We start from the raw sequence: 26912 nt of genomic DNA on the forward strand, positions 1-26912 counted from the left end.
GAAGAAGGAGGGAAACTCTAGCTGGTAAAAAACACACAAACAAAATCTCTCCTGGACTACAGCCAGCCAGTTCCATCCTCTTGGGTTCAGCAGGCATATGGAGGGGAGCTGACTTCTGATAGCCAGGCAGATCTGAGACCCTCCCTCACTTGGTGGGTGGATGGGCCAATGGGGCCTCAGAATTTAGAACCCAGGGCAGTGAGGGGTGGTCATGTCCTTGGCAAGTCCTTGATTTTTGCCTGTGTCCTTTGCGCATCTTCAGTGGATTGAACTTCTGACTCAGGACTGTCTCCCAGGTAGTGCTCTAGAAATCTAAGTCATCTTGGTCAAAGCCATCTGTCCAGTCCATGGGGAGGTTTCTAAACTGTGTTTCTGTGGAAGCGAGACATTTCACTACTTTTTTGGCTTCTAAGTTAGAGCCTTCCTCTGTCTCCTGCTCTGGAGCTGAGCCTTCCTCTCCCTCCTGCTCTGGAGCCAGGCCCTCCTCTCCCTCCTGCTCTGGAGCCGGGCCCTCCTCTGTCTCCTGCTCTGGAGCCGGGCCCTCCTCTCCCTCCTGCTCTGGAGCCGGGCCCTCCTCTCCCTCCTGCTCTGGAGCCGGGCCCTCCTCTCCCTCCTGCTCTGGAGCCGGGCCCTCCTCTCCCTCCTGCTCTGGAGCCGGGCCCTCCTCTGTCTCCTGCTCTGGAGCCGGGCCCTCCTCTGTCTCTTGCTCTGGAGCCGGGCCCTCCTCTCCCTCCTGCTCTGGAGCCGGGCCCTCCTCTGTCTCCTGCTCTGGAGCCGGGCCCTCCTCTGTCTCTTGCTCTGGAGCCGGGCCCTCCTCTCCCTCCTGCTCTGGAGCCGGGCCCTCCTCTCCCTCCTGCTCTGGAGCCGGGCCCTCCTCTGTCTCCTGCTCTGGAGCCGGGCCCTCCTCTCCCTCCTGCTCTGGAGCCGGGCCCTCCTCTCCCTCCTGCTCTGGAGCCGGGCCCTCCTCTCCCTCCTGCTCTGGAGCCGGGCCCTCCTCTCCCTCCTGCTCTGGAGCCGGGCCCTCCTCTGTCTCCTGCTCTGGAGCCGGGCCCTCCTCTGTCTCCTGCTCTGGAGCCGGGCCCTCCTCTCCCTCCTGCTCTGGAGCCGGGCCCTCCTCTCCCTCCTGCTCTGGAGCCGGGCCCTCCTCTCCCTCCTGCTCTGGAGCCGGGCCCTCCTCTCCCTCCTGCTCTGGAGCAGGACCCTCCTCTGTCTCCTGCTCTGGAGCCGGGCCCTCCTCTGTCTCCTGCTCTGGAGCAGGACCCTCCTCTGTCTCCTGCTCTGGAGCCGGGCCCTCCTCTGTCTCCTGCTCTGGAGCCGGGCCCTCCTCTCCCTCCTGCTCTGGACCCGGGCCCTCCTCTTTGCTCTGCTCTGGACTCAGACCTTTCTCTGTCCCTTGCTCTGGAGTTCTGGTGCCTGATGGGGCTCCTTCTTGCTCAGAAGCGGAGCTTTCTGGGTACATGCCTGTGACTTTTCTCTCTGGATCAGGGATGTCCATGGCCTGGTCTTCAGTGCTCCTCATGCGTCTGTCCCATGGCTCATCTTCGGAGCCTTTCTGAGAGAGCAGAGAGCAGCTCCCCAGAGAGGACGTGCTGAAGGAAGAGAGGCCTGACCTGGGGCCTGACCGCTGTTGAGGGGGATCTGCCCCTGGGGTCGGGCTCCTGTCTCCAGAAGCCTCACGGGACTGGCCACATCCCAGGCCAACCTGAAGGCCCCCTTCTTCGTCACCTCCATGTCCTCCTCCTGTCTCTGACCGCTCCTCCCTTGCAGCCTCCAGGGCCTCTGTTGTTTCAGCACCAGCATCTTGTCCGCATGGACCCGGGCCACCTCCCCCCAGGCCATGAGCCTCCCCAGTGTCCTCAGCCCCACAGTCCGCCTCCAGGTCTCCTTCCTCACCACCCATGCCCTGCTCCCCCCTCCCCAGCCCCTCCCAGGGGTCGCTGCCTACACAGGGCTCTGTTTTCCTCTCTTCCTCCTGAGCACCCGCCTCCTCCTCTGTCCCCCAGGGGTCTTCATCCCTGCCAAGGGTCTGGTCCCCCTCCTCCGCTCTGGGGCCCTGGCCTGATCCCAGCTCAGGGTCTCCATCAGCTCCCCGGACAGTGCTTGTCCTCGAGGGGTCCCTGTGAAGGGGCTCCACCTCCCTCTCCACAGCGGGGGCCACCTCCACTGTCTCTCCATCAGCACACCCTCCTTTCTTCTTCTGCAGAATGTGTTGCAGGTCGAAGGCCTTTCTGATGGGTGCGCTGGCTGACCCCGCAGCATCCACTGGGGATGCGGGAGCCATTTTCTTCCTCACGCAGGCCTCGCAGGGACAGAACTCCTCCCCCTTGGCCTCTACCGCAAGTTGGGTCCCCAGGGCTCCTCTGAAGATTGGCAGGTCCTCCAGGGAGAAGGAGGGGGGCCCCCGGCCTCGCATCTGCTCGGAGAAGGGCGAGAGGTTGCGCAGGGCCTGGAGGCGCCGCCTGCGCTGCTCGGTCTGCAGGGACGCCTCCCAGTGGAGGGCTTCCCTGGGCAGCCCCGTGCCCGCGCCCCCTGCCCAGCTCTGGACCTTGAGAAGCTCCTTCTCCACACTGTCCTGGAGCCGCTGGCCCACATCCCGCTGCAGCTCGGCCACCATCTGGTCCAGCATGTGGTCGCCCTGCAGGCCCCAGCGGGTGCAGAGCTCGGCCGTGGCAGTGGCAAGGTGGTCCATGAAGGCCTTCTCCATTTTCTTCAACAACTTGGACACCCACACGGGGTCCGAGATCAGAGACCCCCTGCGGCCCTTGCAAGTGCCCCTCTCACCAGCCCCCTGGGTGATCTTGTCCAGGGTTTGCCCACAGCCAGTCTCAGCTGCTCCGAGCAACTTCTCCAAAGGGGGCTCAGCTTTGGGGCCACTTTGACTCCCACTGGCATCCAGGTACCTCTCGCTGAGGCTCCTGGTGGGCTCTGGCGGGCTCCCTCTCCTCTCTGAAGAGCTCTGGGTGGCAACGGCAGTGGGGTCTCCTGGCTCCTCTTCATTCAGGCTCTTATTTTCCCAGACACCAGCCCCATCCTGAGAGCCTGCCCCTGACAATCCTAGTTCCATGACTCCTTCCTCTTCCGGAAACCCTCTGACACCCTCTACTTGCAGTTCTGCTCTTTCTTTTTCTTCTTTTATTTCCTCCAATTGTACCCCCTCTTCCTGCATTGTGTTTTTATCTCCTTGGTCTGGGTCACCCCCAAGCGTCTGCTCCCTGCCGTTTTTTTCTGCCCCGTTGTCACTGGCAGCACCCTCAGCCTCATAACTACTCAGCTGTTGGTTTCCCGGAACTTCTGGGTTCCCCAAGGTTCTGGAATCAGGCCCCTGGCAGGAGATGCTTAAGGGCAGCTCCATCTTCTCAGACACCAAGCTGCAGTCCACGGTGCAGGGTCCGCTGCCCTCCCCCGAGCCACCAGAACCACTGCCGACATCCACCCCAGAGGAGGACGTGGGCCTGAAGTCCTCGGTTGCAATGTGGGGCCCGAGGGCCGGCAGGGCCTGGCGCCAGCTGAGCTCCCGGAGGTCCAATTCCAGCTCAGTGTTCCTGAGGCCACTCCCTGGCCACAGGACCTGGAAGGTACTTAGGAGCTCCTGGTACCGAGGGGAGTCTGTGAACCTCACTTTGCTAGCGGGAGACCCAAGATCATCATCATCAAAGAAGTGGAGCCTGGCGAGACAGGTGATGAGGGCCTGGGCCGAGCGGCTGAGCCTCCTGCCCGCTGAGTGGGACACTTCAGGCAGACTGCTGGGCCGGCCCGGCCGGGACCCCATCAGTGCCTTCATGATCTGTAAGGAGGTGGAGACCCTGCTGGGCAGCACGCGCCCCTCCCACCGTCCACAGCCTGTTCCAGCCTCCGTAGGGGTTTCTGACACTCCACGGCAAGGCATACCCTCTCCTGACTTGGGACTGGCACTGCTAGCCACTGGAAAGGCTTTATCTGGTTCTGCTTCCTCACTGGCCGCCTGTTCCAGGGGCAGTTGTCTGGCCCAAACTGATCTTTCCAGGCTGTCTGGGGAATGTTTGTCCACAGGGTCCTCTTGGGGGCCTTCCAGGCCATGCCCGGCCACATCCTCGCCCTTGTCCTCCAGCTCGTGTTTGATGGGCTCTTCCGGGATGTTGCTCAGCCACGCACGGACCACAGCTTCTGGGGAGGCTCGGGGCAGAGCTCCCAGCAGCTCACTGCCACCTTCCTCTGGCTCCTCCAGGCCTCCTCCTCTGCCTGAGAGCTTCCCTTGGACCATTCTCCTGAGCTGGGGACCGCTGCGAGGCCTGCCCCTTCTCACAGCTCTGACTGCTCTCCCCGAGGCTGCTCCCTGAGAGCCAGGGGGTCGCGGATGCCATGCATCCAACTTTTCTTCCCCCACCTGCTCCCCGCTAGGCTTCCCATCAGCGCTGCGGTCACCCTCGCTGCGGCTGCCTGAAGGATGCCTCTTGCCCAAGGGCCGTGTCCTGGGGGGCGTAGGACAGTACCTGCTGCACACCCAGCAGGCCTTGGAGGAGGGCCCCTGGCTGCCCTGCAGCTGTGGGGCTGGTATCGTCTGTATCGTCCCACAGGAGGCTCCGTGAGCCAGGGATGTTCCCAGGTGTGAACAGCAGCTGCCCCATTGTGTTCCCAGCCTCCCTCCCTCAGGCCACCCAGCTGGCAGGACCAAGGGCCAGGAAGGCTGGAATCTGTCACCCCCAGTCTTTTCACCCAGGCCATCAGCTGGGGCACTGAAAGGGCCGGATGTGTTTGAAGGTGTGAGAGCCGGTGAGCACGGCCTGAACTCAGGGCCCCCTTCAGTCTCAGGAGAGGGAGAATCGGGGAGATAGAAATTGGAAACACAGTCAGAATTGCTCCCAGGGGTAATGGGGATGCTGCTTAGCCTGCGTGTGTCCTGGGAATAAAGAGAGCCTGAGAAGGGTGGCCTTGGGTCCCAAGAAGCCTGGTTCCAGGTGCCCTGTGGGCTTTCAGAAAGGCTGGGTGGGGGGCCGTGTGGGTGGGCCCTGTCTCTGCTGGACAGCCCCGGCATTGGCCGGGACACAGACGAGTCGACTGGGCAGTGAATGTCCTTAGGGCTGTGGTGCTGCCTGGGGCAGGCCCTCTGGGCCCCTTGGCTGGGAACAGAACTGCTGGCTGAATACAGGGTGCTGGCTCTGCTCTCCTGCTTTCTGCTTCTGCCCAGGGCTGAGGCACAGGCAGAAGGTGGGGTGTAGCCTCCCGCATCATCCCCAGAAGCAGCCGGGCCCCGAGTCGAGGGTGGCCTCACCCCAGACCTATTTCTGGCCTGGGGGTGCCCTGCTCCCTGTCCAAACTCCTCTGCCTGTGGGTCCTTGTTCGCTATAGACAAGGGGCTCACAGTAGGGGAACCCGGAACTCCCTGCTGGGTGGCCCCCTGGGGAGTCTCGCTGGGGCGGCCCTGGGACAGCTTGTCCCTTTTGCTGCACTTCTCATGAGACCTGGCGCTTGCGGAGGAGTCAGGAAGAGCATCTGTCAGGCCGCGGGTCCTGGGTTTCAGGCAGCCATCATGGTCCCTGCAGCCCAGCGCTGCTCCCTCGCCTTTGCCTTCACCAGCCCCCGAGGCCAGATGTGGGCCACAGCTGGCCACAGCATCCTCCAGGGACCCAGAGCAGCAGGAGGAGTTTAGCTCAGAGCCTCCAGGGGGTGTGTCGCTGGAGGCAGGGCTGGCCCTGTCCTTGCTCCCTCTTTTCCTGCTGGCGACCCTTTGGCTCCGGGGGGCCCTGGAGTGGCAGTTCTGGGTCAGCCCAGACCTCCACCGAGAGGCTGACCACTCTCCCTGGGAGATGTACAGGGGGTTCATCCAGATCTCGTATCTAGACCCCTGCTGCCGCTGGCCTTGGTCAAAGGCTCCCACCCCTCCCACCTCGCAGGGCCCCAGTCCCCTTGCCCCAGGCTCTGAGGGGTCCCCAGCGTGGCCCTTCCACACACAGCCAAGCAGATCCACCTCCCCAGCATCAGGGCCCTCCCCACTGGTCGCGGTGAGGGTGCTGGCCCTCCCGAGCCTCCTGGAACACAGAAGCGGGTCCTCCCCCAGCAGGTGGAAGCGGACTTTCATCTCTACAGATAGGCTGCCATCCTCATTCACGCTCACATTCTTCTCAATGTCTTCACCTGTCACCAAGGGGCCGAGCTGGGCAGGAGTGTTCAGAGGGTGCCTGTCCGGGGCAGGGCACATGCAGGCACGATGCGGGAACACCGAGGGGTCGCTGTGCCCCGACCTCTCCGACATCAAGGAGAACTGCCGTGGCCTGTTCTCCAACCTGGACCGTGCGTGGATCACGCTCTGTTTGGCCTTGGGCCCCCAGCTCCCTGGCGCACAATGACGAGCAAGAGAAAAGAGGGAAAGATAATAAGCTGCTGGTGGGGGCTTCAGGGCAGAAGAGTCAAGGTCATGAGCCTTCCACAGCCTGTACACCCCTCTCTGTACGCTACCATCTCAGTCGTGTCTGACTCTTTGTGACCACATGAACTGTAGCCCACCAGGCTCCTGTGTCCATGGGATTTTCCAGGCAATAATACTGTATACTCCTGCCACCTCCCAAACCAGCAGTTAGGACAGAAACCATTCTAGAATGAATCTTTGCAGAGTTCCCGGGTGGTGAACCAGTACAGCCCAGAGAGATGAACTTGAAGTCCGAGTTCAATCTCAACCCTGCCACTTCCTAGCTGTGTAAGCTTTGGCAGGACCTCTTTCCTGAACTGTAAAAGTAATAGATCTATCTGGCAGGTTTATTTTGAGGATGCAAGGCAGTGCATATAAGACTTCCTCAGAGTTGCTGGCACAGAGTAGGTTCTTCATAGACAGTAGGGTGGGCTGTACAGCATCAGTGCCCTGAGTTAACTTCTAGCCCTCTTCACACCCACCCCCAGTGCAGGAAATAAAATCAGTAAGTTGCTGCATACACCCCTGATTGTATAACTGTAAGATGGTTTGCAATTACTTCTGCTGCTAAGTTGCTTCAGTCGTGTCCAACTCTGTGCGACCCCATAGACAGCAGCCCACCAGGCTCCCCCGTCCCTGGGATTCTCCAGGCAAGAACACTGGAGTGGGTTGCCATTTCCTTCTCCAAGGCATGAAAGTGAAAAGTGAAAGTGAAGTTGCTCAGTCGTGTCCGTCTCAGTGACCCCATGGACTGCAGCCTACCAGGCTCCTCCATCCATGGGATTTTCCAGGCAAGAGTACTGGAGTGGGGTGCCTTTGCCTTCTCCAACTGGTGATTTATCATTTATCATCTTAACACTCATCAAGTTTTGGGGTTGATAAATGATGGCAAGGAAGGGCCTACACAGATGACAGCTAAACTTGTCCCTCAGCATGAAAAAGGGAAAAAGAGGGGGTCACTGGGGACAGAAAGACGTGACCCTGAGAAAAAAGGAAACCCCTAGTACTTTCTCATTTTATCTCCTGAGCTAACACTTGGCAAAGAGGGAGTGGCTGGTGGAGGCTGAGCCTACGGCCAGCAAAAGAGCAGATTCACTTGAGTCCAGCTGGGTAGGAGAAGGTTTGCCAAGCTCTGCTTCTCCATAAGCATCAAGTGAGACTGAGGGTTCCCCCAGGGGAGTGGCTGGGATTGACATGTCTCTGTCCAGAACTTGGCATGGACAATCACAGAAACCATTGTTGTCATTCTCTTAATAGCTTTTCACAAAGGGTGTTATTTTGATTATTCACCAAAATTTGCCCATAGTAATTCCAATAATTTTGCTGAAATGTTTCTCTGTACTTGTTGATTGTGCTTTAATTTTTTTTTTTTTAATAACCAAGGCTACCTCTGGCACATAGACTTTTTGGATGGGTATATGGCTGGCTGCATAGATTGATGGATGGATGGGTGACCCGTGGTTGTGATTTGTTTCTTTGGTCTGTTTGATCCCCACTGTTGCCTAAGAGAGTCATGACTCTTGAAAGATGCAAATGCCACATACCCACGATTCACTGTGCCCATAATGGTATACCCACTGTGGTCCTTAACAAAAGCTTATTTTAGAGCCTAGAATCTTAGAGCTCAAGGTCTCTTAATTCTGCTCTCTTTAAATACCAGACTCCCCTCTCTCCTATCCCAGTCAACTGTCCAGCTCAGTTAATGTGATGAGAAGGAGGAAGGGGCAAGAGAGACCTCTAGAGAACTGAGATGCCAGGTGTGGGGCCAAAGGCAGGTTTCCTAAATGATTTACAAAGGATATCTGCCCGACCCTCCTGAACCACCATCCAGTGCAAATAAACTGGGCATCCTCCAGACCCAACTCACCACTTTTGTTCCTTGAAGTCTGCCCCGATGCAGGTTCACTTCCTTTTCTTCTGATATCTTCCGTCACCAGCGGTCTGAAGGGCTCGAGACCGGCACACACCAGCACAGAGGGGCTTCGCAGCAGAGCCTTCAGAGAGTCCACCTGGGGAAGGAGAGTGTGGAGTCAAGGGGCCCGGTCTGCAGGACCCCCTTCTGCCCAGCAAAGCACAGGTAGAGGGAGGGATCGAACCCATATTTCCTGCTTTGCAGGCGGATGCTTTACCGCTGAGCCACCTGGGAATCCCATATATATACATCCATCCTCTCTTGCCTGATTTCCTTCCCATTCGGGTCACCACAGAGCACTGCGTAGAGTTCTCTGTACTGTACAGTGAGTGAGTGAGTGAAGTCGCTCAGTCGTGTCTGACCCTTTGCGACCCCATGGACTATAGCCTACCAGGCTTCTCCATCCATGGGATTTTCCAGGCAAGGGTGCTGGAGTGGGTTGCCAGTAGGTCCTCATTAGTTATCTATTTAATACACAGTATCAGTTGTGTCTGATGGCTTCTCTGGTGGCTCAGATGGTAAAGAATCTGCCTGCAATACAGGAGACCTGAGTTTGATACCTGGATTGGGCAGATACCCTGGAGGAGGAAATGGCAACCCACTCCATTATTCTTGCCCCTTGGACAGAGGAGCCTGGCGGGCTACAGTCCATGAGGTCGCAAAGAGTCAGACACGACTGAGCAACTAATACACACACACACACACACACACACATCAATTGTGTCAGTGCCTCTTTTAAAGGAATAACTGTCCAGTTCCATCTAAGTGTTTCGAGCTGAGATCCGGACATCTTTTTAAGGAAACGGTATCCTGGACAGCCTACCCTTTTCCCACCGGTCGTGTACACATGCTTCACGGGAAAGCGCAGTAGGTCCGACGCTTTGCTGAGAAAGGCCGTCAGGTTCCTGGTGTTTCTGTGGCTGAGCACCACTGTCTGCTGGAGCTGAGGGTCCCCGTTCTTAACCAGTGTGATCCTCCTCGAGGCTTTGAGACCTTTGCAGGTAGAGGCTGTTCCCGGTGCCTCGAATTCCCTCAACTGCTGAGCGGAAGGGCTTCTCCCCCGGGGCTGGCCCAGCCCACCGGGAGTCCTGGGGGGCTTCTTATCGGAGCAGAGATAGCAGCCACCATCCTGCAGCTGCTCCAGGGTGCTGAGGCCGTGCAGGCCCCGGGGTGTGGTGACCGAGCGCACCCCAAAGGAGAGCGGTACCCGCTGAGAGAGCTCGTCCATCAGGGCCCCAAAGCTCCTGAAGGCGCGCTGGTGAACAGCCACGCGGACCCCAGCAAACCGGGGATCCCCTCGCTTGAGGAAGGTTATCTTCTTGGCCGGCGTGACCTGGGTGACAGAGGGGGTCCGGGCTGCAGAAGGCAGGAGGCACTCGCGGTGGCCGGGGGCCGGGGCGTCCCTCGGAGTGCTGTTCATGGTGGGGAGGACCAGGCAGCTGGAAGGGATTGGAGAAAGGAAAGTCAGAGAGCAACCTGAGGGTCTGCGCGTTTCCTCCTGGCGTTGGCCCAGAGGTGCTCCCTTTCCACCCAAAATCTCCCCCACCCCGTCTTGGAGAGGCACGTTCGTTCGTTCTGATGAGCGGCTACTACTGCTCGGTCACGTCCAACTCTTTACGACCCCATGGACTGTAGCCCGCCAAGTGCCTCTGTCCATGGTATTTCCCAGGCAAGAATACTGGAGTGGGTTACCTTCTCCAGGGGATTTTCCTGATCCAAGGATCGAACCCATGTCTCTTGCATCTCCTGCATTGCAAGTGGATTCTTTACCACTGAGCCACCCTGAAAGCCCTTTGATGAGTAGAAGGAAGAGCAAAGGTTTGGCATCAGAAGATATGAATTAAAATCCCAACCCCCCACCTCCCTCTCACTGCCTGTGCAACCCAAGAGGTTGATGATTAGTCTGGTTTTGGTAAAATGCAGCCATATTCATCTGTACAACACAATTCAATGGATTTACGAATACAAAGCAAGCATCAATAGCTAAAAGGCATGGGGCACAGAATCTGTAACCCTCAGGGCACCCAGCCCCCTGCTAGAGACAGCAGGGACCCAAAAAATACTAGTGATTGATGACACCTAGGCTTCACAAGCTGCCCCACAGAGCCCAGGCCTGCCAATCACCGCCATGCACACAGTCAGGATCCAGTGAGGGGTCTCCCCTGATTACATGGGCTCAGACCTAGCAGGACCTGTGTTGCCATGCACGTGGCAGGTGACCACAGTCTCCCCTGCCGCAGCCATCTCTCCTCACTCACGGTCCAGCCAGAGGCCACATCTCCTTTTTACCTTGACTCACCATGTACCCCCAATTCATTTTTGGGGAAAGAGCTCTGCTCTCATTTTCAAAATCTTGGTGCACAAGAGCACTTGTAATCGTCTCTCATCTCGGCACAAACTTTATAATTAGCTTCTTCAGCCTCCTCCCTCCCAGCTAAGCCCTCTAAGCTGCTTTCTCAGCACCCCCCACCTCCGACCCAGCACATCCCTGTAGCTGCCAGGCACTGGCCCTCAGGCACGCCTTCCAGAGGGCTACTTTGCTTCCTGCTTGACTGGCGGTTCCACTTGTGACCGTGAACATCCTTCTCGGCCCCACTGAAGGGCTGAGAGGGGGAAGAAGGTCACCGTGTCTCCTGCAGTCACCACCATGTCCCCCGGCATCATTGTGTTCCCAGTGTCATTGTGTCCCCCTGTGCCACCATGTCCCTAGTGTGGCCATGCGCCCCAGCATCACCATGTCCCCCATAATCACCATATCCCCAGCATTGCTATGCCCCCAGGATCACTGCAGTCTGTCACTCTGTCCTTCAGTGTCCCCATGTCTTCCAGTGTCCCCACCACCTCCAAGGACTGCTCCTCCCAGTCTACTTCTGAATACAGAGCCCTCCTCAACACCTCCCAACAGCAGCTCTGCAGGGATGGGAGAGACCGTGAAGGCAGAGGTCATGCCGGCTCCCAGGAGACTCGGGCTCAAGAGTCTCATGGCAACGTTGCGGTCAGCACCCCCCAGTGCCGACGGCCCCTTCCCTCTGACATCCCTCTAGAAAATTCTAGGGGTAACTTCTTACTCTGCAGCCTCTTCGGCAGAAACAAACAGGCTCTGCTTCCCCTGCACGGTGAGTCACTGAGAACTGCCACCTCCTCCTCAGCCATAGGGAAGGGAGAAGCCAATCAATTTTCTTTTTCAAAGAGACAATGAACTTTTGATTCTTTCACCTTCAAAGTATGCTGGCCAGGATATTCATTCATTCAGTCACTCCTTCATTCACTCATCTGTGTACCCAACAAAGATTTTTTGAGCTTTGTTATGTGCCAGCCTCTATGCTGGGCCCTGGAAATACAAAGATCACTGAGACACGGCACTCATCTTCAAAGATGTCCCATTCTGCTGTGGCGCTGCTGCTGCTGCTGCTAAGTCGCTTCAGTCGTGTCCGACTCTGTGCGACCCCGGAGACGGCAGCCCACCAGGCTCCTCTGTCCCTGGGATTCTCCAGGCAAGAACACTGGAGTGGGTTGCCATTTCCTCCTCCGATGCATGCATGTGACACTATAGATGGCAGCCCACCAGGCTCCTCTGTCCCTGGGATTCTCCAGGCAAGAACACTGGAGTAGGTTGCCATGTCCTTCTCCAATTCTACTGTGGCAAGTAGGCGATAATTAAGATGCAGCATAAGACATGATCTGAGATGGAGATACAGATACAGATGTATTATAAACAGGGTGTGACTGAAAGCAGATCAAGGGGAATGCAAGTCAAGGAAGACTTCCTGAAGGAGGTGACGTGCCGAGTTCCTGAGCAGAGACCTGCAGGACAACTTGAGGATTAGCCAGAGAAGGAGGAAGTTAGCACCGGTGTGGCAAATAGATACGGCCTTGGTGCCAACTCTGACCTGCTGGATAGGCTGGCAGGATGGGCAGAGGAGGTGCCAGGCTTCCTGCATGCTGTGATCAGATGGCAGTGTGGACACAGCATCAGGGCGGACGGGCCGCACAGTGCCTGGCCTTCCCATCCATGCTCTGCTCCCAGGAGTCGGGGCGGCGGCCTATGTGCAAACACGCGGTGGAAAGAGAAAGATCAGATGTTCTGGAAGGGCCTTCAGTGGATGGACGCAGAGCATCTGACAGGCTCTATTAATGGAGCTGACAGAGGCTCCGGGGGGATGGAACCGCACTGACAGTAACGTCAGCTCTGGCCCCTAGAACTACAATAGCAGAACACAGAGCCCTTCCCCACTGAAATCTGAGATGCTGGCAAAAGCCAACTCAGGGGTTCCTACCTCTAATCCCAAAACAGGTGAGTAAGGAAGAAGGGGATGGTAACTGAGTCTCGCAAAAGCTAGTGGAAAGTTGCTATATGACAAAGGGACATCAGTCTGATGCTCGTGATGCCCTGGAGGGGTTGGGGCGGGATGGAAGGGAGATTCAAGACGGAGGGGACATAGGTATATGTGTGGCTGATGCATGTTGTTGAAGGGCAGAAACCAACAAAACATTGTAAAGCAATGATCCTCCAATTAAATAAATGAATAAATTTTTTTAAAAAGCAGAGGAGAAATAAGCAAGCGTCACTGCAGGCTGAGTTTACCTGGACTGCTCCTGCTTTAGCACTGAAGGGCCCTGGTGCTGGGACTCCCCACTCCCCTGCCACCCCAGGTCCCCTGATAGATTCCCAGGATCAGATGGCCCTCTTCCTGGCACTGGCCCGGTTGGCAGTGAGGCCAAGAAGAGCTGATTGCCTCGTGCAGCTGGAAAAAGATGCTGCCACCAAGGATGGGAAACCAAGTCTTAACGACCTGGCTGCCCCCCTGGATGCACTGTTTGGGCCCAGAAAGTGAAGTGAGTGTTAGTCCCTCAGTCGAGTCCGACTCCTCAAGCGCCTCTGTCCATGAGGTGAGGATACTGGAGTGGGTTGCCATTTCCTTCTTCAGGGGATCTTCCTGACCCAGGGATTGAATCCGTGTCTCTTGCATTGTAGGTTGTTTCTTTACCATCTGAACCACCAGAGAAGCCCCTGAACACAGCACCCAAACTGGAAAACTGGTCTCTTCGGATATACCAGCCGGCTATTCTCCCCTTAGCTTAAGGAATTTGAGCTGGAGCTTCTGTCGTTTGAAACAGAAAGGGATACAGAGCCTCCAGGGAGCAGCACCAGTGAACACCCAGTATTTCCCAAATTCCAAAACTGGATTTCTGAGCTAGGGGACCCCTGAGGGTGGGAGGCAGGGCTCTGAGGCCCCTGCCAGATCCTCCCACTAGATCCCCAGGGATAGATGTCAGTTCAGTTCAGTTCAGTTGCTCACTCGTGTCCGAATCTTTGTGACTCTATGGACTGCAGCACACCAGGCCTCCCTGTCCATCACCAACTCCTGGAATTCACTCAAACCCATGTCCATTGAGTCGGTGATGCCATCCAACCATCTCAGCCTCTGTCGTCCCCTTCTCCTCCTGCCCTCAAACTTTCCCACCATCAGGGTCTTTTCCAATGAGTCAGTTCTCCGCATCAGATGGCCAACATGTTGGAGTTTCAGCTTCAACATCAGTCCTTCCAAAGAATATTCAGGACTGATTTCCTTTAGAATGGACTGCTTGGATCTCCTTGCTGTCCAAGGGACTCTCAAGAGTCTTCTCCAACACCATAGTTCAAAAGCATCAATTGGCGTTCAGCTTTCTTTATAGTCCAGCTCTTACATCCATACATGATTACTGGAGAAACCATAGCATTGACTAGATGGACCTTTGTTGGCAAAGTAATATCTCTGCTTTTTAATATTCTGTCTAGGTTGGTCGTAACTTTTTTCTTCTAAGGAGCAAGCATCTTTTGATTTCATGGCTGCAGTCACCATCTGCAGTGATTTTGGAGCCCAAAAAAATAACGTCTGACACTGTTTCCACTGTTTCCCCATCTATTTCCCATGAAGTGATGGGACCGGGTGCCATGATCTTCATCTTCTGAATGTTGAGCTTTAAGCCAACTTTTTCACTCTCTTCTTTCACTTTCATCAAGAGGCTTTTGAGTTCCTCTTCACTTTCTGCCATAGGGGTGGTGTCATCTGCATATCTGAGTTTATTGATATTTCTCCTGGCAATCTTGATTCCAGCGTGTGTTTCATCCAGCCCAACATTTCTCATGACTTACTCTGCATATAAGTTAAATAACTAGGGTGACAATATACAGCCTTGACGTACTCCTTTCTCATTTGGGAACCAGTCTGTTGTTCCATGTCCAGTTCTAACTGTTGCTTCTGGACCTGCATATATAGATTTCTCAGGAGGCAGGTCAGGTGGTCTGGTATTCCCATCTCTTGAAGAACTTTCCACAGTTTGTTGTGATCCACATAGTCAAAGGCTTTGGCATAGTCAATAAAGCAGAAGTAGCTGTTTCTCTGGAATTCTCTTGCTTTTTCAGTGATCCAACGGATGTTGGCAATTTGATCTCTGGTTCCTCTGCCTTTTCTAACTCCAGCTTGAACATCTGGAAGTTCACAGTACATGTACTGTTGAAGCCTGTCTCAGAGAATTTTGAGCATTACTTTGTTAGCATGTGAGATGAGTGTAATTGTGCAGTAGTTTAAGCATTCTTTGGCATTGCCTTTCTTTGGGATTGGAATGAAAACTGACCATTTCCAGTCCTGTGGCCACTGCTGAGTTTTCCAAATTTGCTGGCGTATTGAGTGCAGCACTTTCACAGCATCATCTTTTAGGATTTGAAATAGATCAACTGGAATTCCATCACCTCCTCTAGCTTTGTTCATAGTGATGCTTCCTAAGGCCCACTGGGCTTCACATTCCAGGATGTCTGGCTCTAGGTGAGTGATCACACCATCGTGGTTATCTGGGTCATAAAGATCTTTTTTGTATAGTTCTTCTGTGTATTCTTGCCACCTCTTCTTAATATCTTCTGCCTCTGTTAGGTCCATACCATTTCTGTCCTTTATTGAGCCCATCTTTGCATGAAATGTTCCCTTGGTATCTCTCATTTTCTTGAAGAGATCTCTGATCTTCCCCATTCTGTTGTTTTCCTCTATTTCTTTGCACTGATCACTGAAGAAGGCTTTCTTATCTCTCCTTGCTATTCTTTGGAACTCTGCATTCAGATGGGTATATCTTTCCTTTTCTTCTTTGCCTTTTGCTTCTCTTCTTTTCACAGCTATTTGTAAGGCCTCCCAGGCAGCCGTTCTGCCTTTGGCATTGCTTCTTCTTGGGGATGGTCTTGGTCCCTGTCTCCTGTACAATGTCACAAACCTCTGTCCATAGTTCTTCAGGGACTCTCGTCTATCAGATTAAATCTTTTGAATCTATTTCTCACTTCCACTGTATAATCGTAAGGTATTTGATGTAGGTCATCCCTGAATGGTCTAGTGGTTTTCCCTACTTTCTTCAATTTAAGTCTGAATTAGGCAATAATGGGTTTATGATCTGAGCCACAGTCAGCTCCCGGTCTTGTTTTTGCTGACTGTCTAGAGCTTCTCCATCTTTGGCTGCAAAGAATATAATCAATATGAGTTTAGTGTTGGCTATCTGGTGATGTCCATGTATAGAGTCTTCTCTTGTGTTGTTGGAAGAGGGTGTTTGCTATGACTAGTGCATTCTTTTGGCAAAACTCTATTATTCTTTGCCCTCCTTCATTCTGTACTCCAAGACAAAATTTGCCTGTTACTCCAGGTGTTTCTTGACTTCCTACTTTTGCATTCCAGTCCCCTATAATGAAAAGGACATGTTGTTTTGGGTTTTAGTTCTAGAAGGTCTTGTAGGTCTTTATAGAACAGTTCAATTTCAGCTTCTTCAGCATTAGTGGTCAGGGCATAGATTTGGATTACTGTGATATTGAATGGTTTGCCTTGGAAATGAACAGAGATCATTCTGTCTTTTTTAAGATTGCATCCAAGTACTGCATTTTGGAGTCTTTTGTTGACTATAATGGCTACTCCATTTTCTTTTAAGAGTTGGAGATAACTGTCCCATATTCCTACATGCCTTGATGGGGGAAGGGGAAGTGTCACACAGGCCCTCAAAGGAGAGGAAAAGGGTTACTGCTCAGCTGATATGCAAAGTCACTTGTATGGGGTTATCTCTCATCGTCACTATCTTCCTTTCAAAATCAAAAGGTTTCTCTCTCTGTCTTAATTCTTTCCCTCTTCCCTTGTGGCTCAGCTGGTAAAGAATCTGCCCGCAATGCGGGAGACCTGGGTTTGATACCTGGGTTGGGAAGATGCCCTGGAGAAGGGAAAGGCTACCCACTCTAGTATTCTGGCCTGGAGAATTCCATGGACTGTATATAGTCCATGGGGTCGCAAAGAGTCAGACACGACTGAGTGACTTTCACTTTCTCTTCTCTCAGCAGGAGTGGAAGGACTTGATCTCTTTAACAAGACGAGACAGGTAGGGTACCAGGTCTGGCCCATGCGGAGGGTCCATGTAGGTCTTCGTTACCACATATGACCCAGGAGGGCCACATGGTCAGGAGACCCCCCTCACAGTCCTTCCCCCATTAACTCACAGTGAGGGTGGGAGGCGGGGAGGGAGACAGCAAGAGAAGGCTGTGGAGGAAGTGGGGAGCCCGACTCTTCCGAGTACAAGGAAGTACTGGGGAGAAGGGCAAAGAGATGATGGGAGCAGAGCTGTGGGACAGCAAAAGATATCCCCCAGTTGGGGTCACTTGGGGGAGACCAGTGGTGGACTCCACTGGATAAGATGAGAGACACTCTGATAGCAAATGGTTTCTGCCCAGCTATGCCTGTGACTGGGCAGTAAAGGGCACCTCCTTTTGAACCCCCCAACCCCCTCCCACTCGGGACAGAGCCTCAGGGTATGTTGGGTTGAGCAGATTGGAGGAGGCTCTGATGGTGAGCTTTCCTGAACCCCTGGGAGGACCAGGGTCTGGCTGTTAGGCTGTGGTGAGTGGGCTCGGTCAACCCACAAACTGGAGGGCAAATCACTAGAGCTCAGTGTTGTTGCTGCTGTTCAGTCACTCAGTCGTGTCGGACTCTCTGTGACCCCAGGGACCGCAGCACACCAGGCTTCTCTGTCCCTCACTGTCTTCTGGAGTTTGCTCAAACTCATGTCCATTGAGTTGATGATGCCATCCAACCATCTCATCCTCTGTTGCCCCTTTCTCCTGCTGCCTTCAATCTTTCCTAGCGTCAAGGTCTTTTCCAATGTGTCAGCTCTTTGCATCAGGTGGTCAAAGTATTGGAGCATCAGTCCTTCAGCATCGGTCCTTCCAGTGAATATTCAGGGTTGATCTCTTGCAGTTCAAGGGACTCTCAAGAGTCTTCTCCAGCACCACACTTAGAAAGCATTGATTCCTCGGCACTCAGCCTTCATGGGTCCCAGCAAAACCCAGACCCAAAGTACCACGTCCTAGCAATGTCAGGACTGGTTTGGGGCAGCAAAGGATGGGGGTGGGTGCCAGGGGATTTCAGGAGGAAGACAGCCAGCCAAGGAGGACTTCCAGCTGTGTGTGGGCAGGGGAGGGAAGTGGAGAAAAACAGATTAAGGGGCAAAAGGGGGAAAAAAATAGAAGTCTCAGGAAATGTTCAGAAAGGTTACAGCCCTGGTGGAGGAATTAGGCAGAGTGGGCTTGAACGGGAGGAAATGGTCTTGTCGGCAGTCCTTCCAGGGGGCTAGGGTGAAGGGCTGGGAGCAGGGCAGTCAGCAAGAGTGATGGATTCAGGAAAAGAATAAATAGGGTGAGAGAAGTCTCCAGGCAGGATGGAGGGCTGGCTTGGCAGGCAGAAAACTTCAGTGTGCAGACACTAAATCTGACCTAAGAGGGAGGGAGCAGGAACGGGTGGGAGTTGGCGGCGGGGCGTGGTTGCTGTGAAAAAACCTTGAAGGTGGATTGAGTGAGGTTACAAATAAACAGCTGCAAGGAGTGAGGATGATGTGAACAGTAAATGTGAACAGAAAAACACTTGCAGCACGCATGTAGCCTCCAAGGAGAACCGCCAATGATCAGAGGCACCTAAGCCCCTACTGGGGTCTTCCAGTACTGCGTGGTCTACACAGGCTGTTTGGAGTCTGGAGACACTTTCAACACCGCATTTAAGTGACTCGAATTTGCTGTTATTTTATGAGTCAAGAAGAAAGAAAGAAAAATTGGTGACAGACGAAGACATGCTGTTCATTGCAAGGTGCATCCTGATTTCAGGGATATTTAAACATGGGAGCAGGAGGGGGACAGGAAATCTGCATTTTAAAGTCAGTGAGTCATAGCAGGACAAGGAGCTGAATGTAGACTGCACACAGATCCATGAGAAAGACCCAGTCTGCAGTTGCTTCTGTCTTGGCTCTTGTGAAGAGCACATACACGGCTTCACAGCTTACGAAAGAACGTGTGTCCTTTGACAACCTAAATGTCCATCGACAGATGAATGGAGAAAAAAAGATGTGGTGCATAAATAAAACAGAATATTACTCAACCACTAAAAGGAAAGAAATAGGGTCATTTGTAGAGATGTCGATGGATCTAGAGTCTGTCATACAGAGTGAAGTAAGTCAGAAAGAGAAAAGCAAATATTGGACCAAGGGATTCATGCTAATACAGCCTTGCAAAAATATTCCTTGAAACAAATATGTCATAGTAACATCTCCTTCCTGGATAGTCACATATAAATTTAACATGTGAAAATGGTTACATTGAAGTGTTTTACTTTGCGATTATTTTGTAGCTTGTGAAGCGGTATATGTACAACCGTGTGTTAGTCATTGCTCCCTTAAACAAAAATTGTGAAAATCCTTAGTATGGTGCTTGCATTCATGTCTTTGATAGCATTATTCAAAAAGAATTGGAGGCTTTTTTCCCACAAAATGCTTGCCATTTATTTTGTGTATATATAGATATATTTGTGAGAATATTTGACACTACATGATTTTTGTGTGAAGTGAAAGTCACTCAGTCATGTCTGACTCTTTGCAACCCCATGGAACGTAGCCTGCCAGGCTCCTCTGTCCATGGAATTCTCCAGGCCAGAATACTGGAGTGGTGAGAGAAGTCTCCAGGCAGGATGGAGGGCTGGCTTGGCAGGCAGAAAACTTCAGTGTGCAAAAACACTCAAGCTGATTAGGGGATCTTCCCAACCCAGGAATCGAACCCAGTCTCCCGCATTGCAGGCAGATTCTTTTTACCATCTGAGCCACCAGGGAAGCCCAAGAACACCTGAGTGGGTAGCCTACCCCTTCTCCAGCGGATCTTCCCGACCCAGGAATCAAACCGGGGTCTCCTGCATTGCAGGTGGATTCTTTATCAGCTGAGCCACCAGGGGAGCCAGTAGCTCAGCTGGTAAAATTTTATGTGGTCAAATCTAAAATAAATAAATTACATGACTTCCTATATTCAAGGTTCTGAGTGGAGGATTCAGGAAGGAAATAAACAGAGTTCTAGTGAACAAAGTTCTAACAAGAGTAGAACTTACTTAACAGGTGTAAAGTAATCTTACAGCCCATATTGAGAGCTATAATGTGCTAGAAACGTGTTAGACGCAGAGAATTAGGCTCAATGTTTGAGATGGGCTCGTGCCTCACGAAATTTAAAACCCAGGAAAGAAAACAGAAGCTCTGCACCCGAGTCCTCCTTCTTTGGTCCCACCACCGCTTCCAGGCGATCACAGGATCAAGAGCCTACCTTACTCTGCCAGTAACTAGCTAATCGCTGTGGGCAAACTACTTGACTTCTGGGAGTTTCCGTTACTTTAATCCTAAAATGAAGATGCTAAACCAAAGGGCCGCTGAGGTTACACTAGGAGTTTATGGGAAAAGACAGCAGATGACACCATGGTAAAAATGATTACCCTTGACGGAAGACCTGTTGAGAAAAACATCAAAGGCGTTCGTTTAAAAATTTTTCCACATGAGGGACTTCCCTGATGGTCCAGTGGCTAAGACCCCAAGTTCCCAATGCAGGAATCCTGGGCTTGATCCCTGGTCAGGGAACATAATCCCACAGGCTATAGCTAATAATCTTTAGTTGAATGCTGCAACTAAAGATTCTGCATGCCGCAACTAAGACCTGGCACAGCCAAATAAAATAAATATTAAAAACAAAATAGTAAAAATAAAAAATTTCCAGGTAATATGTTATCCTTTCAAAATTCCAGTAAAACCTTGAACAGTGACCTTCTTCTAAATAATGACCACATTCCCATATGTGCAAAATGCTGCATACAATTTCAGGGGACATTGGCATCTAAAACCCACCCACAGAAAGCCGCCAGAAATCACAAAGCCCAAGTTACAAACCTTTGATCTAAGTCTAAGGATTTAACATATAACATGGTGACTATAGTTGACACTGCATTGTATAATAGAAATTTGCTGAGAGAATAGAACTTAAATGTTTGCAACAACAACAGTGAAAAAGAACCTTTGATGTAGTCCTTGAAGACGAGGAAACCAGAGAGGAGGAACAATAGAGAGAAAAAAAACGCGGCGCTCCGGTTTCCCAGTATACCCGGACGGTGTGGCTTAAAAAGAGGGTGTGTCTGTGAATATAAACCTACTTGTTTAACCATAGCTCCTGAGAAAAGTTTTCACAAAGATGGTTCTCTTTCTGGTGATAATGGAAAGACATACACACGCCAACACATTCATGGCAACTCAGGAAGAGAGACTCAGGGCTGGAAGAACCCAGATATCTGATATTGAAACAGGAAGGAGAATCCTAGGAAAGTCTTTAAAAAAAAAAACCCACCAGCATTAGAGTATCTTCCTGACCCGCTCCCCACACACTTGCTAATATTCTCTAGACAGTTTATCAACAAGGAATTAGGCTAATGAGAAGGCTTGCATTTACAGAGCTTAAACTGCAGTGTGGGACAGCTGAGCTCCTTGCAGGCAGGAAGTGTGACTGTGGCCCTCTTGTCCCAGGCAGTTCTTGGCACATCATAAGTGCTTGACCCATGTTTGCAGAATAAATGATGCTTGGAAGGCCATGCAGTGATGAGAGTGGGGTGAGTTCTTTGATCTTAGCTGCGGAACGTGGAATCTAGGAGGCTTCCCAGGTGGCTCAGTGGTAAAGAATCTGCCTGCCATTGCAGGAGACTCTAGAGACACTAGTTCAATCCCAGGGTCAGAAAGATCCCCTGGAGAAAGAAATGGCTACCCACTCCAGTATTCTTGCCTGGAAAATTCCATGGACAGAGGAGCCTAGAAGGCTCCAATCCATCGCGTTGCAAAGAGTCGGACATGACTGAGTGCACACACACACACAGACACATTCTCACAGTTCTTGAGGCTGGAAGCCCAAGACCAAGGAGTGAACAGGGTTGGTTTCTTCCGAGGCCTCTCTCCTGGCTGTGTAGACAGCCATCCTCCCCTCACATCTTCACACAGTCTTCTTTCTGTGTGTCTGTGTCCTAATCTCCTCTTCTTATCCAGACAGAGTCCTATTGGATTAGTGCCCACCTTAATTAATCAGCTCGTTTAACTCAATTACCTCTTGAAAAGCCCTGTGTCCAAATACAGTCGCATTCCTCAGAGTGCCCTGGGGTTAGCGCTTCAGAATATGACTGTAGTGGGGAGCCAGGGGGGCGTATGCAATTAAGCCCATACCTCCGGGAAAGGTTTTGAAAGTACCGACATCCGTACTCCACCTTCAGAGATCCAGAGACTGGGTTTGATCAGAGGCCCAAATTAGCTTTTAGTACTTAAAAGTGTTTTCAGTTTCTTTTTTAAAGTTCCCCAGCTGACTGGAACACCCCTAAGCAAAAGGAAAAGCCGGACGCGATACGATGCCAACAGGGTACCAGCCCACACGATGAGGTGAAGTCCAACAGAGGTTCATAGAAGGAGCGTCCGGCCGACATAACCAGAGACTTTGACAAAGGCTTTCCAGTGGGTTGGGGGGATGGGAAGATGTCCATTGACAGAGCAGGGTGGGGCCTCCAGCAACTTTGCAAGCAGGGCCTTGCTTGATAGAGCGAATGCGTGCCTCTCAGGAGGGTGGCATTGCCTGGCTTGGGGAAGAAGGGAAAGAGAAAGCAGACACTGCAGCTGGGAGCCATGGTAGGCTTCTGAGCAGGGGCGAGATGTCGTAAATATGGTGATCGCCCAAGATCAATGAGCAGGATCGTGTGGAGGGCCAACGCAGTGTAATGGCCAGGTGGGGATGTTTTCACGGCAACAGTAGCCGTGCGTGCGCACTTACACACACACACACACACACACACACACACACACACACACACACAGGGGGAGGGGCACTTCTTCAGAGCACTCGGTGAATCTGAACCACAGCTCAGAAAGAGTTCATAAAACCTAAAGAATTCTTAACTGGACATAAGAAATCATACAGTATACAATCCTTTATGTAGTTCAAAATAGGAATGATGCATCCATGTTGTTAAAAGAGAGGGACTTCCCTGGAGGTCCAGTAGCTGGGACTCTGTGCTCCCAATGCAGGGGGCTTAGGTTTGATCCCTGGTCAGGGAACTAGATCCCACATGCTGCAACTAAGACCTAGCACAGCCAAATAAATAAATATTTAAAAAAATAGTAAATAAAAGAGAGGTTGTTGTTGTTCAGTCACTCAGTTGTCTGACTCTTTGCTACCCCATCGACTGCAGCACACCAGGCTTCCCTGTCCTTCACCATCTCCCGGAATTTGTTCAAACTCATGTCCATTGAGTCGGCAATGCCATCCAGTCATCTCATCCTCTGTCGCCTCCTTCTCATTCTGCCCTCAGTCTTTTCCAGCACCAGGGTCTTTTCCAATGAGCTCGCTCTTGGCATCAGGTGGCCAAAGTATTGGAGTTTCAGCTTCAGCATCGGTCGTCCCAATGAATATTCAGGGTTGATTTCCTTTAGGATTGACTGGTTTGATCTTGCAATCCAAGGGACTCTCAAGAGTCTTCTCCAGCACCACAGTCCAAAGGCATCAATTCTTTGGCATTCAGCCTTTTTTATTGTCCCGCTCTCACACCTATGCGTGACTACTGGAAAAACCATTGTTTTGACTATCCGGACCTTTGTAGGCAGAGTTAGAGGAGAGGACAGTAGCCCTATGCAAGGCAGAGGGAAAGGCTGAAGGTTGCAAACACACCGAGGACCGCTCTGGAATACTGGTGATGTTCTTGTTCTTTTTTTATTTTATTTTAATTTTAGTTTTTTTTTAAAGTATCATTGAATTACAGTATTGTGTTGGTGATGTTCTGACTATTGATCTGTGTGGTGGTTGTACTGGCCTGCTAAGTGATAATACATCCAGCTCTCTACTCCCAACTTATATGCTTTTCTGCATGTATGTTGTATTTCAACAAGAACAAAATTTTATTTTATTTTTTTGGCCACACTGAGAGGCATGCGGGATCTCAGCTACAAGACCAGGGACTGAACCAGCGCCACCTGCATTGGAAGGTGCCGTCTTAACCGCTGGACAACCAGCGAAGTCCCTGAAGTTTAATTTTTCAAAAAGCTTCATGAGTGGCAGCCTGGACGGGAGGGGAGTTTGGGAGAGAGTGGGTGCATGCCTGTGAATGGCTGAGCCCCTTCACAGGTCACCTGAAACATCACAGCATTGTTTGTTACTCGGTTACACCCCAGCACAAAATAAAAGTTTTTTTAAAAAACTTCATGATGTCCCATTGAAGAGATTTATTACAAATATGCAACCAATACTCTAAGGGTGGGCATTTCCCTCTGAGGTCATTATAGACGACACTGAAATAAATGGCCTTGTAAACACAAAAAAATTTTCAAAGAACTCTTAAAAACCAACATGCATAAAGCTCTTATCAGCTTACAAAGTGATTGTATCCATAAATCTATAAATATATACAGGTAAGTTAATATTTACTTATAGAATTGTCTTGAAATCATGTATAAATATAATAGCATTTATATAAGATAAATACATACACGCAAGTGTTATCTCATTGCTCCTGCAATGACCTACGCAGAGAGCAGGGGCCGGGAAAGCCCCCTGAACAAAGGAGAAACTGGACGGGCAGAGTGCCAGGCTCTGCTACTTCTTGGCCCCAGCTTGCAGGCGCCCTGGGAAGCTTCCCTCAGCCTGCCTTCTCATCCCCAGCAAGGCCCCCACCCGTCCATGAGGGTTGGTGGAAAGCAAAAGAGAAGCAGTCTATTCTTGACAAAATGGAAACCAAGGACCCCTGGCCCTTAAACGATTCTGCATCCACCGAGGGAAAGCTACTGTGACAGCAAGTGTCCAGATTCAAAAACAGGAAGGGGGAAACCAGCGCAGGGCCGATTTGGAACTGTTCCATGGAAGTGGAATGAATAACTCCGAATCCTGCTTTCTCTGACACTCACGGTGGCCTCCGTGAGCGGGGCAGCTCGTTTCCTTGGAAATGTTTTTGTCATTTTGTCATCAGGCTTCTCGCAGTAGGGGGGCAAAGTGGGAGGTTCTGGGGGAGAGGTAAAGGGAGGGAGAAGGGGCAGGGGAGGGGTCACCTTGAGCCAGATGCTGCTGAGGAAGGAAAGGCAGAGAAGATGCGGGTACCCAGCCCCGGGGGAGGTCGAGGAGTGCAGGCTTGGCGGGGGGCAGGGTGGGGGTGCCTCTGAGTTCACAGTCCTATCTCTGTGTTAGTCCGGGTTCTTTAGAGGAACAGAACCCATGGGATGTATACAGATTCACAGAAAGAGATTCATCATGAGGGATTGGGGCAGGCACTTATGGAGGCTGAGGAGTCCCACAGTCTGCTGTCTGCAAGCTGGAGGGCCAGGAGTGCCATCCCATCAGACAACCGAGGCCTGAGCAGCAGGTACAAGTCCTGGTAGCGGCAGAAGGCCCAGAACCGGGAGCTGGGTGTCCAAAGGCAGACAAGGGCTGTCCCAGCGCAAGCAGTGAGAGAATTCTCCTTCCTCAGCCTTTTTGTCCTCTCCAGGCTCTCGATGGTGCCCACCCCGTTGGAAGACCATCTTCTTTATTCAGCTGATGATTCAAATACTAATCTCTTCCAGAAACACCCTCACAAACACACACTCAGAAACAATGTCTTAATCGCTAACTGGGCACACACTGACCTTACCAAGTTGACACACAAAATAGACCATCACACACCGGTTCTAACAAATGACCTAAAATAACCTGGGGAAGCCACGGGGTGCGAGAATAGTGGAGAGGGACCTCTCTAGCGGCCTAGTGGTTAAGACTTTGCCTTCCAAGGCAGGGAGTGCAGGTTTGATTTTGGTCGGGAAGCTGAGACCCCATATGCCTCCTGGCCAAAAGTCCAATATGTAAAACAGAAGCAATATTGTAACAAATTGAATAAAGACTTTAATTATGGCCCACATCAAAAAAAAAAAAACAGTGGGAAATCCCCGTCCCCTGCTCAGGTGGAGGTACACCCGGCCAGCACTCCACTCATGACCCTTCAGTGGGATGGAGGCAGAACATGCTACTTGAGTCTTTTCTCTTCTGGACAATGGATGGGAGCAGTTTGTGTGTGAAGTCTGGAGGTGGAAGGGGCTGCAGGGAGACAGGCCTTGAATCTGGAGCTTGCTGGGCAACCATCCAACCGTCAAAGCTGTTTCCTCCCCTGTGTGGTGGGGACAACAGTGTTTACCAGGAAGTTGGTGATGATGTTACGAAGCACCTGGCACACAGTAGGACATCAATAAAGATTAGGTCTCCCTTTCAGTTTAGCTCATTAAATTCTTGGCTATGCAATTCAACTTACCCAATCAATGTATGTGACTATCTCCACCCAAAATTCAGGAGAGGAGATGCTCTACCTTATCCTGATTTCCTGTTTCTGCCCTAAACTCCTTTAGCACTTCCTGTCTCATTCTCATGCTGACTGTGTAGCTGTCGTGTGTGTGTGTGTGTGCATGCGTGTGCACAGCTTATTTCTCCCGCTGTATTAAAAGAGGGTTGGGGGTGAGAATCAGGCATTTGTTCTGGGGTCCCCAGTGCATGGCACCTGGCAGCATGTTTGCTCAGGAAATATGTGTTGAGTATGTGCATAAGTAATGGCCTATGAATCTCTACCTGAGGTTGACCCGATACAGAGTCAGTGAGGTCAGCACTGGGATTTCAAAGCATTCGAGGGCCCTTTGATGGTTCTGGCACTATTTGGAACCAAGAATGACCTACCCTTTGAGACTGCTTGGTTCATCCATCAGAGATATCAGTTTCTACTGTCTGCTCTTTGGGCTGAGGTTGTGCTGTTTGAGTGGTACCCAAGCCACTGCCCTGGTTTATCTGTTATGCTTGGCTGCCCTCACCACCCCCCTCATCTCAGGGCCTGGGGCTGCTGAATCCCAAGTGCCATTCCAAGAGAGAGGCTCATCCTCTGAAGTACCCTAACCTTGACCTCACTGATTCTATACCAGATCAATCTCAGATGGAGAATCACAGGCCACTCTGTCCAATGAGTGCTCATCATTTACTCATTCAGTTGCTCAACACACATTCCTGAGTACCTCCAAGGTGCCATGCACTGACCCCAAAATAAATGTCCTAGTTCTCACCCCCAGCCATCTCCTAGTACAGTAGGAGAAATAAGTTGTGCATACCTGTGTCATTCAGGGTCCCCATGGGAAACACAGGGCACAGTCCAAGGGTTAATTGAAGGTTGTTTAGGGAAGAAACAGGACTTCCCTGAGTCTTTACTCAGTGGTAACGAATCTGTCTGCAATTCAGGGACAAGGGTTAAGGTC

At 51.9% G+C, this 26912-nt stretch overlaps 1 protein-coding gene across 1 annotated transcript in view; it reads right to left on the minus strand.

The window, feature by feature from the left end:
• Positions 1 to 304: 304 nt before the first annotated feature.
• The window catches only part of RP1L1 (RP1 like 1), a 39091-nt gene continuing 12483 nt past the window's right edge, over positions 305 to 26912 (minus strand). The window contains exons 2-5 of the mRNA XM_070374949.1: positions 9118 to 9733; positions 8250 to 8391; positions 1201 to 6309; positions 305 to 1068 (exon numbers count right to left, since the gene is read on the minus strand). Coding sequence (XP_070231050.1) covers positions 305 to 1068; positions 1201 to 6309; positions 8250 to 8391; positions 9118 to 9714 — 6612 coding nt within the window. The 5' untranslated portion in view covers positions 9715 to 9733. The remainder of the gene's footprint in view (positions 1069 to 1200; positions 6310 to 8249; positions 8392 to 9117; positions 9734 to 26912) is intronic.

This window comes from Bos mutus, chromosome 8 (genome assembly GCF_027580195.1).
Source record: "Bos mutus isolate GX-2022 chromosome 8, NWIPB_WYAK_1.1, whole genome shotgun sequence".
Taxonomy (NCBI): Eukaryota; Metazoa; Chordata; class Mammalia; order Artiodactyla; family Bovidae; genus Bos; species Bos mutus.